We start from the raw sequence: 12,459 nt of genomic DNA on the forward strand, positions 1-12,459 counted from the left end.
AAACGCTAGTGTGAAAGTACCCTTAATCATTGATTTAGTAAATTCATTCTTCAGGCTTTACCCTCATGTCAATACCTACTAAGTGTATTTTTTATACAAATAAAGAGAATAGTCAAATTTGTACACTTTTTCCTTCTATTGTAATCACATTAAGGGATTATTTCACATTAATGATGCACTCATGCTTCCATATGCCTATACATCATACTCTGTGTTACTTACACTGTGTGTATCCTAGCAGCAGGCTTAGAATACAGGCAGCACTGGGGTCTTTTCTAGGTCCTCAGGACGAACTGCACAGGAGTTCCCCAGTCCCAACTGATCAAGCTGCGGTCGGTCAGTCCTTACCGTGGTGACCAGTCAGGATCTGAGGTTCATTCAATCTCAGCCATTAGAGCAGCAGCTAAGCTGTCATGAGACAGCCAAGCATACTCTCCAAAGCGGCACAGGACACTTCTGCAGATCATATGAGTGCGGGACAATAGTCCTGCGGGCATCCCGACGTGCACAGCATCATTGTAATCTATGATGCCATGTGCTCCAGTGCACACGATCAATGCCGCTCCGGGACATATAGCCCGCTCACGGGACAGTATATCTCGGAGTGCATACAATCATGTGCAAGAGGCTTACGGGATATTAAGGGTCATTAATGGTTTAAATCTGCTGTCCAGTATCACGCAATTGTTTTAAAAGCAGTTTGATACAATTTTAATAACCTGTTATGGTAATTTGTTAAATTGTGGTAAGAAGTCTACAATACAAATATCATATGAACATACTTGTTATGTAGTTGAAAAAGTTTTCATATTGGAAGTTTCCTTGCTGGCAAATCTTTCCTATAGCTTTTAAGAACAGGCTCTCCCCTTTCGGCCAGTCATGCTGCAACAGCACAATCAGGTGACCAAGAGCCATATCATCTCTATTATCAGAGAAGGCTCGGAGCTAGAGAAGGAAAGGCAAATGGTGGTCAGGAATGGTATGCATTTACACAAGTAAGAAATTAAGTGCTACATGAAAGGCATCTCTATGAATGCAGCTCACAAAGCAAAAAGTACATTTTGCAATAGAATCTCGTGGACATCTATTATTCTGCAGTTGGCTTGAATCTGAGAGGAAACATCTGGAGGCTAAAACCATATTCACCGGAAGAGAAGGAATGCTAGACATTTTAAAAGTCACATTAAAAAGGTATATCATACCTCACTGACCAGATAGAAGATTTCTATTATAAAGAAATCTGAAAATCTCTAATACGGATCCCTCAAGATACTAAAGGGTTTGTCCTCACAACTGGGTCAGAAGGGGTTAAAAATACAAAAACAAGCAAATCACCCAGGCCATCCCCTGGTGTTCCGATGATTACAGGGTCCCGAGCCGGACTATACTTCTTAGTGGCTCTCCACATGCTCAACCAATCCACTGGCCACAATGGTGACCGACCTCAGACAGACATTTAATGAGCAGTTGACATTCTATGCATGGAGAGAGGGACCAGGAAGACAAGCGAGGACCAAGTAAGAACGGCACTGGTTGACTGTACTGGTGAATGTTGCTCGTTTTCTCCTTTTACACATTCTGTCCCTTTTTGAAACATGTTTTTTATCTGCTGGATAACCCCTTTAATGCTTGAAATGCAAGTAGATGTTGGCGAGTATTGTGTGTGTGTATATACAGTATGTACATTTCTGTGTATGTATCAATTAAAAGGGGTTATCCCATGACTAATGTAAAAAATGGAAATAAGACATCATATAGTACATGGCAATCTCTTTCTAACAAAGCTAGAACCAGCCCTGTACCTCACATGGATCCAGAGATCTCTCCATTCAATGCTCTGCTAGATTTATATCAAGCTGGCAGCTCAAGGGGAGTGTCCTTTCTTCTGCATGCAGCTAAGGGGGCGTGTCTCAGCTCTACCTATCACAGCTCAAGGGGAGTGTCCTTTCTGCTGCAGCTAAGGGGGCGTGTCTCAGCTCTCCCTATCACAGCTCTGTAGGCAGGTAAAGGATGAAACTGAGCATGTGCGCCCATCTCAGTGAGCAGGACAAAGAAATAAAGGGGGGGAGACAAACAGCAGATGGCACTATAAATATATTTTACTGAATAACTTAGTGGCTATGCAAAATTTTTAATTACATGCAGTTAGAAACGAATTCAGATCCAGATGCTGGTTTGAAAACTGTAGAATATTTGTCAGAAGGGCCACCCGATCACAGGTTGTCCTGCTACTGAAATCAGCTCAGAAATTTTCCATTACCCTGCAATACTACTGCAGGTAAAATAAAACACTGCACAGTTCTCACCAAGATCAATGAGCGGTGTTTCCGCTGCGTGAACGACTATGGGAGAGACGTATCAGAACTGGCGTTTTCTACTGCTCCCGATATACCGCTGTGCTGCCGGAGGATGCGTCTCATCATAAATTAGGTGGATCCTCTGGCAGTCCGTGCACCTAAAGAGAAAATTACGGCAGCTCAGAGCTGCCATAGGTTTCTGGCTTCATTTGCGATAGAAAACTGGCATAAATGAAGATAGATTTGTCGCAGGAGCTGGCCACATCCCCAGAAAAGTGCAGAGTGTGTCATTTAAAAAAATGCCACTTGCAACCTTTTTTTCCAAAGTCGCTTTTAAGAAGTCGAAAACGCACAGTTTGCGACTTGAACACCACTTTTCTGGAGCAAACTAAATGAGAAACCTCCCCCTATATCTGGCTAATGAACGGGAGTCCTAAACATGGGGCCCCTCCTCTGCTAACTTCCTTCTAAAATTGATTTTGTAATATAAACAAGCCCTTTAAAAAGGGGTTCTCTGGCGCCATGGATTCCCAGTGTCAAAGTTAAAACAGAAAAACTCAGTTGTCAAAAGCAGTCTGGGTCCAGCACCGAGCTCCAGTCCCTGCTCCATCCACACCCCACTGGTGACGCACAGAAAAGGGCCCATGACGTGCCCAAGGTTACCGCTGAGGCCACTGATTGGCCTGGCAGCAGTGACATGCACATTACACTTCTGGTCCAGCAGGCACTGGTAGGAGTAAAAGACTGGAGTACGGAGAGGTTTTTTTTTCTTTTTGGTAAAATCCTCAGTCCCCTGACCATGGATTTCCAGTCCAAATCTTTTTGTTTTTAAGATAAGTTACTTACCTTTATACTTGCCAATAACAGCTGAAGACAGTAAGGCATTACGCATTTACTAGTGCAAGGCAACAGCTTAAGGTCAGAGCCTAAAATACAAACAGGAACAATCACTCAGTATATAGTGTACACTTCTGTAGCAGGTTTTAAAGGGCTTTTCCAGGCTCCTGATTTTGAGAACTTACCTTCGGGATAGATCATTAGTATCTGGTAAGGATCCAAGTCCCGATATCCCCACTGATCAGCTGTTCCTTGCAGCCTTTGGCACTGGAACTAGCACTTTGAATGGAACAGGAAGCACAATAGTAGCAGTCCCAGCACCAGAGGCCGATTAGTGGGGGTGTGGGGTGTAGGACCCTCACTGATTGAGTATTAATAACCCATCATGAAGACAGGTCATCAAGCCTGGAAAACCCATTTAAATTAATTAAAGATTCTCAATGCCCTGTCTTTTTCTAGTTACAATTATCACAAAGAGACAATGTAAAAATAAAAACCCAGGAAAATATAAAAAGCAATGCCTTCATTGAATCAGCTATACCTCAATTTTAGTAACATGAGCCACTTGTTGTCCAGAGGACTTCCAATGTAAGAGACATATGTGATTGGACATTACTCAGAATGACAGGACCTGAAGCAAGGACAACAGTCCAGAACTCCCATAGAAATCCCAATGTGCATGCCCAACCTGCCACTCTGTTCATTTCAAGGAGCTCCATGAAATACCCGATTTCATGATTGGTGTGGGACTAAGCGGTAGGACCCCCACAGATCTAATAGTTATCCTCTATTCTGTGGATAGGGCACAACTTTATATATGGTGACTGCAACACCCGTTTAAAGGGAATCTGTCACCAGGTTCTACCCTTATAAATTGCCCAAGGCCGTTTTCCTTTTTACCTCCACACTAATCAGCCTGAACAGGATTCATTCAAGTACAAAAGGACAATACTGTTTGAAATAAACCCTTTGGGCTGTGTGGCTGCAGATGGAGGGCTGCTTCTGAGGGCTCTTTCTTGGGCTAGAAGTGCAATGATTTTGGTCTTGTTTTAATGCTGACAACCTGGCTGAAGTGGGGGCTGTATAGTAGCTAGCTAGCGCTATGAGCAAGGTCTCGTTTTAAAGCTCATCAGCTTCAGAGAAAGAACAGAATCGCAGCGCTAGATGCCATACAGCTGGACATCATACCTTTAGAAACCAAATCTGAAATGAGATCCTAGTCTTGTTCTAAATGTAAATGTCAGATTTATAGCATTCAGAAAATACATTTTCTCTCACCGACTGTCGCTACAGTATAAACAGTTTTCATTTAGTTTAAGTTCAGATAAGCTGGGCTACAGCTATTGTGTCCAATATATGTACAAAGAAATGCCACTGAAGCCACACTTCCTTTCTACCCGCATAAACTAGGCTGGTATTTTTTTGCGGGAAAAGGTGGCGATCCTAGGTAAGCTGCATATACATGTAATGACGCCCATACTATAAACTTAAAAGGGTTATTAAGCTTTCAAACCCCTCCTTGCCAGATCTGTGGAGGGAAGCATACTTACTCACTTTGGGAAGTTGGTTGAATTGGGAAGTTGTTAAGAGACCCGGAGTCAGCCATCTTACAGCCTGCTATTTTATATTCAGCCTTAGAAAGATTGTGAATGTACTCAAGAAAATTTTTACTTATTACTACCAGTGACTGTTTATAATCTGACAAAACTACCTCAGTAAAAAAGTGTCCTTGAATTTGTGGCCTTCAAAAATTACATGGTCATTGTCCTGCACCACCATCAGCCGACCCAGTCCTCTTGCCTTGCACCCATCACTACACACATTTAACATCAAGGGCACAACAGCCAACATCATGCAGGAGACCCAATACCAGGGTTTGCCCCAAGGGGAGGCAGCGTTGCACCCTTCCATCCACTGCATAGACCCACGGAACACCAGAGTGGAGAACTTCACTGTGAGCAACTAATGCACCCATCCAAGCCACGACTACCACTCCCGTCCTCCTCACAGGACTTGTTGGGTTGTGGTGCCGGAATGTTTCATCAGTACCTGGGGCCCATATGTGCTGGGAAAGGGTGTGACGTGTCCTGAAAATGGGCGCAATGCATCGTGGAATAGGTGGGGTATAATTTTATATAATATTAATAGATAGATAGATAGATAGAGAGAGAGATAATATATATTTATATTTTATATTATATAAATAGAAGACACCGCAGCACATCCGTTGGTGAAAATAGTGGATCTTTATTCACCCAAGCGACGTTTCAGTCCTCTTACTGGGACCTTTCTCAAGCCAAGAAAGGTCCCAGAAAGAGGACTGAAACGTTGCTTGGGTGAATAAAGATCCACTATTTTCACCAACGGATGTGCTGCGGTGTCTATTTCTATATCATACACCTTGGTGAGGTGTTCGTTCCGCTGGCACCCAATTTTTTCTACTTGGAGTGCTGCCCTGAATTATCGATATAGATATATATATATATATATATATATATATATATATATATATATATTATATAAAAATATATAAATTCACAAGAGTTCTATCCTGGAGAAGAAAATGCTTTGCATGCCACAACCATCCCACTCTGTAGGCCAACTAGGAAATATTGGCACTTATGCTATGGTACACGCTGCACTGAAATTTACATCTGGTATACTACAAGCCTTACTAAATGTCCCCCTGTATGTGGTGGAGGGGGGCCTCACAGTAGTCCAGGCTGCGCCGCCCCCCCCCCCCCCCCCAAATAAATGGACTGCTCCGTACTCCCAGAAACCTTATTCTGACCCTGCCTTACTATATATAGATTCCAAAGAGAAAGAGGAGCTGATCTATGAGACATTTGGTGATGGCACACTCACTCTTACATAGTTCATTTATATGTTTAATAAGGTTTTAGGCCATTAATGTGCACATCACAAGCTAAATCTGGAGATACATTCACTAACTTCCTTTTATTAGAGAATGGTTTAAAATCGCCATATTGATGAAAAGCCTGCCGAGTGACAACTACATCTTACAGGCTTCTGTAGAAAAGCACAATGTCAGTCATTAGAGGGTTAATACTTTGGAGTTAATACTTTGGCGCGTTCAAAGTGAAAGTGAATGTGCCATGCATCTGTAGTAAACACAAGTAGCAAATATGGCAACGGTGCTGCTGATGTCATAGATGCATAAGTCTATGACATAAAGAACCCACAGATGTAGGTTCCATAACAGAAGGACAAACGGCCATTTGCAGAGCCATGCTTGATGTGTCTGGAGACCTGGAGCTTCACCATCTGTAGAGGGAGGAAGGGGATGCCCGCCTAGCCAGCCAGATCAGGCCAATCCACCCAGATCAGCCCAATCCACCCAGCCAGATCAGCCCAATTAGCCCTAGCCATCAATGGGGTGACAGATGCTACAGCCAGATCTCCCTCACATCCAGCGCCAGCTGCTGAAAATTTACGTATAAGGCCAGGAGTGGTTGAATTTGGCTATCTCCGTAAAGAGGCTGGCACAGAGTGTTTAATATTGTGTAACTGCTTACTAATCTGTTTCTTTAACTCTTTAACCCGTATGACTATTTGATATCCTGTCATATCTATAATTAATTTCTATCATATCTCATTGTAAATGTACATCTTCTGATAAAATATGTGGTTACATATTGGCATCAACCTTCTAAGCCCAAGGGAAGGGCAGCCCTCCAACCATGGTTCCCTAGAGGTTTCCTCCACAGGGGTTTTTCCTCTCCTGAGTGCCGGGGGGGGTTAGACTCTTCGTGAGTGTGCCATGCTCAGTGCCCTTTTCATAACAATTGGCCTGAGAATAAATTGGAGGCACTGAAAGAAAATACATAAATTTGATTCTAAATAAATTCTCTATTTAAAACCCAATGTAAGTGTTTTGTGCATTTCTTTCATAATCTTTGGTTTGGGTGGTATTGCTTAGGAGTGAGGGTCCATTAAATATTACACAGCGATAAAGCCAGATATCCTGGGGTGCAATTTGAATCCTGTGCGAGAGATGACGTTTCACTGCACAGTCAATACAAATGTTCACACATCCGTGGATTAACATAATTGGGGGGAGTTGCTGGATTTATTAACGGTGTTGAAATGTGCATGACTGTATTAATGTCAAAATGGCAAGTTTCAGCAAAGTTATAAAAAAAAAGCAAGTGTCATGATAAGTTGGCGCAACTAGTCATGTGGTTTCATGGCCCGGGTACCAACTGGCGGTTTTCTTAGTGCTTAAGGCCGATGTCACGTTTTTGGTGCATTTCTGGAGGTTTTTATGCTTTTTTTTTTAGGCAAGAAACACCAGTTTCAGATGTTGCATGTCTAAGGGAAATATTTAATACAGGACAAAACAGGCATTTTTATATTCTTGCAGTGTTTTTTTTCCACCCGTGAGGTTCCTTTTTTGTGTCAATGGCATTTTATTGTAATCCCTGCACCATTAAGTCTAGTGAGGTCAGAGTTAGGCACTCTCCTGGCAGAAGGAAGTGTGCAGCATGGTGATCATACTGCAGCTGGAGGGCGTGTGGGGCGGAGGTCGTCCCAGCGAGGAGAAACCTCCCCTTGCATTGAAGTATAGTGGCTAGCCACACTTCTGTGCACAGTCACTTCAGATTGACATGTGTGGTGCTGGAACTTTAAGGGGGTATGCAGGAAGTTACATGGCTAGTTAGGTTATAGTCCAGTACTTCTCCGCTCACAAAGCACAGCGCCATTCATTGTATAGTGGCTGTGCTTGGTATTGCGGCTTAGCCCCATTCACTTGAATCATCCTAAGCCATGTGACCGATGAACATGACATCACTGGTCAAGGAAAAGCTGTGAGAAGGTGGGGGTCCCGAGTGTTGGATCCCTACCAGAGATGAGCGAACTTCTGTTTTAAGTTCGGCGTCTAAAGTTCGGGGGCGGGTTAGCGGAGAATCCCGATCTGGAACCGGATATGGATTCCGACTTCCGTTGTGGTCCGTGGTAGCGGAATCAATAATGGCCGATTATTGATTCCGCTACCACGGACCACAACGGAAGTCGGAATCCATATCCGGTTCCAGATCGGGATTCTCCGCTAACCCGCCCCCGAACTTTAGACGCCGAACTTAAAACAGAAGTTCGCTCATCTCTAATCCCTACTAACCAGATACTGATTACCTGGACAGGTCAACAGTTAAAAAGGTACTCGGAAAACCCCTTTCATTTCCCTACGGAGCCTCGAAAGTATGTAGGGCTACAGTTGACCAATAAGGTATAAAACTTTAGAAAGATATTTTCAAGGCATGCAGCATAATGGGAACCATTTATGGTTCAATATATTTTTATTAAAGTCTGATAGTTACATTAATACCCAGTCCATAAAATCGAGGAAAAAGCAGATATATTGGAAGAATAAGAAGCAAAACACAATGGGAATTGGAATGGAGGGGGACAGGGCTACAGCACAAGGGTGTAAGACAATATTTTACAGGGGTGTTAAGCCACTGGGGAACCTCACAGAGGGAGCTGGGAGGCTCTAAACTTTGATCGAATTCCTACATGAAGGGTAAGGGTGACAGCTCAAGCATAGTTTTGTCCGTACCAGTAGAAGAGATAGACAAACCCCAGGATCTGACCTGGATGCGACCAACCAATCATGTTTCACCTCTAGTCACAATTTTGAAGAGCAGCAATGGAAAAAAAAAATCCAGAAGACAGCTACAATTAGATAAAGGCTCGGCCCTGCTGTCTGGATCCGATTAAAAGACCATGTGGTAACTATTAATAATGGCGCATTCACACCAATGTGGTTTGGTTTCGCACCATTTTTTGCAGCTCGGGTGCGGACCTATTCACTTCAATGGGGGCGCAAGAGATGCGGACAGCACTCAGTGTGCTGTCTGCATCCGTTGCTCCGTTCCGTGGTCCCGCAAAAATTATAGATCATGTCCTATTCTTGTCCATTTTGCGGACAAAAATAGGTATTTCTAGAATGGGCAGCCAGTTTCATAAATTGGCGGCATCAGTGTTTGCAGACTGCAAAACACGGTAAGTTTGTGTGCATGAGCCCTGAGAGTAAAACCCAGTGACAGTTCCCATTAATAAGGAAACAAAACAGTGGAGCATTGCACGACATCTTAAAGGGAGTGTGATATTTCTGAAGTGGTAGGACTCGGCATAAAATACCTTTTCTGAACTTCGGTTTAACTTTGGACTGCTCCTCCCTCGTTTTGGAAACTTCTTGTGGTGGGGGTACAATAAAATTAATTAGCTCTAGGACCTTCTCACATGTTAGCTAAAAGAAGAGAGACGAGAATATTACATTAGTATACATTACAAACATATAAAGTAGGTTTGCTGGAAGCTAAATACACTAATGAATTCTTTTTTGAGATTTACAAATATATACAGAAAAAAGGAAGCACTTCAGAGGGAGACTTCTACTCCAGGGGAATGTGTCGGACAGCCTAAATAAGCCTCGGTTTCCATTCATACCGCACCATGACCACTACTACAGCTAGTGGACCATACTGATTTTAACCCCCAAATTTTATTACGCTTTTAGTTTCTTCACCACTTTCTAAGAGTCAAACATATGTACGTTTTTTTTTAATAGCGCCATTTAAAATACCATATAATGTACTAAAACATGGGGGGAAAAAAAATCTTCACGGGGCGAAACGCAATAGTGCCATTTTTGTATGGCATTCACAGAGTTAAAAATTTAATTTAGCGGGTCAGTATGATTACAGCGATACCAATTTTATATAGTTTTTACCATGTTTTACCATATTCTGACATCCATATTTTTTATATTTCAGTCTGATGACTGAAATTTATATCATAGACTGCAATAGAATAGTATTGCAGCCTATGGGATTTTTACTGCCTGCCGATGAAACCCTGCAGAATGGTATGACAGGCCTCAGAGACTTCCCAAGGCCTCAGGCTGCTATAGCAACCAATTGTAAACCAGTGATTTTTCGCAAGGGGTCCAATCAGAGATGGCAAGGTCGCTATTCTCTACGGCACCTGGGGGATAAATGACTGGCATTACAGTCATCTCCGATCCAGTCATTGTGGCCAGGTGTCGGTTGTATTACATGCCTATGGAGTGGGCTTAGCTCATAACCCTGCTCCATAGGCACTTTGCAAACCTTGGACATGCAGTTACATCTGGGGGCATTTTACCATGCTATATCACTATGCCATAAAACTGAGTTTTTTTCAGACGCAGCAAATTCAACAAAATCAAATTTTAAAATGCTGTATAAAGAGTCAAGTGTGCACTCCAGCTGTACAGAAGAGTCCTGTCCTCCAGCTTTGATTTGCACCCCCATCGCTGTAGTCATTACCTGGCTCCTCCAAATGCTGTCGTTGCATTATTGCCTTTTAATTTGTGGACATGCACATTGTAGTGAGTGGTACTGTGCTGAAGTGCGGCACACTACACCTTGCTGCTCTGGGCATGCCTAGGGAGTAAAAGCTACCTACACGTGTGAAATTAGGAAGTGTGCACTTACATTTATACATAAGTCACTACCCAGGAATTAGGCTACGTTCACATGACCATATTTTTGGTGTGCCTCCGAACTGCATTTTCTTTCTGATCGCGTGCAGACCCATCCATTCATTCTTATGAGGCTGCAAAAAACATGGACAGCACATGGATGTCATCTGTGTGCTGTCTGAAACACTGTGGACATGCCGCAAATTATAGAACATGTCCTAACCTTGTCTGTTTGCAGACAAGAGAAGGGCATTTTTACAGGATGCACATGAACCGCATCCGTATTTAGCAGATTCTTAATTTGCGGACCACAAAATGGATATGGTCGTGTGAACGCAGCCTAATACTTACCCGCTATTTTGCTGGCTACTTGTTACCGCTTCTCCATTACAGCAATATAATGAGCAATGACCACAGCTTAAAGGGGTTCTCTGGGAAGATGCCCTCAGTCTGCCTCCATAAATAGAAGATTCATACTTACCTGCATCCGTCCGCTCTGGTCCTCTGTGTCGGATCCAGCACGTCCATGATTCCGGACTGTTTACATCCTGCAGTGCATAGTGACAAGCTCCGCTGCAGCCAATAACTGGCTTCAGCAGTGAAGTGGCCGACATATCACCACTGAAGGCAGTTATTGGCTGCAGTAGAGCATTTAACAATGCCCATGCAGCACCGGATGTAAACAGTCCAGAGAGCAGAACATGGACATGTAGGAGCAAGCACGGAGGACCAGAGTGGAGTGGAGCAGGTAAGTATTAGTCTCCTATTTATGGAGGCTGGCTGTGGGCATAAAATAAAAACGTCTTTAGGATTTAGTTATGCTTTATTTTTACGATTTATAAAATGGGTATATTTATCATTTACATGCTGTTAAAGATCCAGTGAGAATTGATGGAATTTACTTACATAGTATGTGCAGGTCCATATACTGAGCTGAGTGCTGCTGGTCACACATGCTCTTTCACTCTCCTCACAGCCAGATCTCTGCATTGTGATTCTGTTCATTGCAGAGCAGCTAAGGGTGAGTTTACATCACCGGTAGTCATTTCCATTGATCCGCTACGTCATAGGAGCAGAACAAAAATAACAGACGTGACCGATTCTGCACATAACTGACACGAATAGAGCTGAACAGACATCATTGACTACAATGAAGTCTGTACGGGAATTCTTGTTTCACATATGCGTGAAACAGATCCGGCAGGATCAGTCCCTGCCGGGTGCAACCATGTGCTGCTGGAATTCTGTCCAGTCCAAATCACTATAATGTTTTCTGGGTTGTGGCCAGATCTCCGCCTCCCCCCATTATAGTGAATGGGACCTGATGGAATTCCAAGGTTGCGCAGGGCAGGGACGGATCCAGCAGGCTGTTACCAGCCAGAACAGCCTGCCAGACCTGTTTCACGCATATGCGAAACAAACCTAACCTGCGTTTTTTTACCGCACAAATGTTCTGCATACAGGACTTTGTGTGGTCTTTTTGAGCCTCCAATGCCGATGTGAAGAAGTCTTAATAGAAATAGCTTTCTGCAGGGAAAAAGACATTTTTATTAGCTCCCCCACAGGAGCTAATAAAAAGCCATTTCTATTAGCTGCTCTGCAGAGAACAGAGGATCACCATGTCCAGCCAAGGACAAAATTTGAGATTGTGAAAACCAAAATGTGTCAAAGTTTGCTGCTTCAGTGTTTTCCGATCTTTTTGTCAGATGTTTCTATGGTATACTGAAGTACAATTATAAGCATATATTTTTTTTTTTACTTTTACTTTTATTGCCAAATACAACAGATTTATGAAAGCTGCAATATCTCCAGTGTTGACCCCTTTTCAAGACTTCTGAA

General features: G+C 43.0%; 1 protein-coding gene across 2 annotated transcripts in view; it reads right to left on the reverse strand.

Moving 5' to 3' along the window:
* Positions 1 to 12,459, reverse strand: part of INTS10 (integrator complex subunit 10) — a 57,862-nt gene that overhangs the window by 12,189 nt on the left and 33,214 nt on the right. For both annotated transcript variants that reach the window (XM_044305029.1, XM_044305026.1), the window contains exons 13-15: positions 9,297 to 9,405; positions 3,144 to 3,223; positions 783 to 945 (exon numbers count right to left, since the gene is read on the reverse strand). In XM_044305029.1, coding sequence (XP_044160964.1) covers positions 783 to 945; positions 3,144 to 3,223; positions 9,297 to 9,405 — 352 coding nt within the window. The remainder of the gene's footprint in view (positions 1 to 782; positions 946 to 3,143; positions 3,224 to 9,296; positions 9,406 to 12,459) is intronic.

Source organism: Bufo gargarizans, chromosome 1 (assembly GCF_014858855.1).
Source record: "Bufo gargarizans isolate SCDJY-AF-19 chromosome 1, ASM1485885v1, whole genome shotgun sequence".
NCBI lineage: Eukaryota > Metazoa > Chordata > Amphibia > Anura > Bufonidae > Bufo > Bufo gargarizans.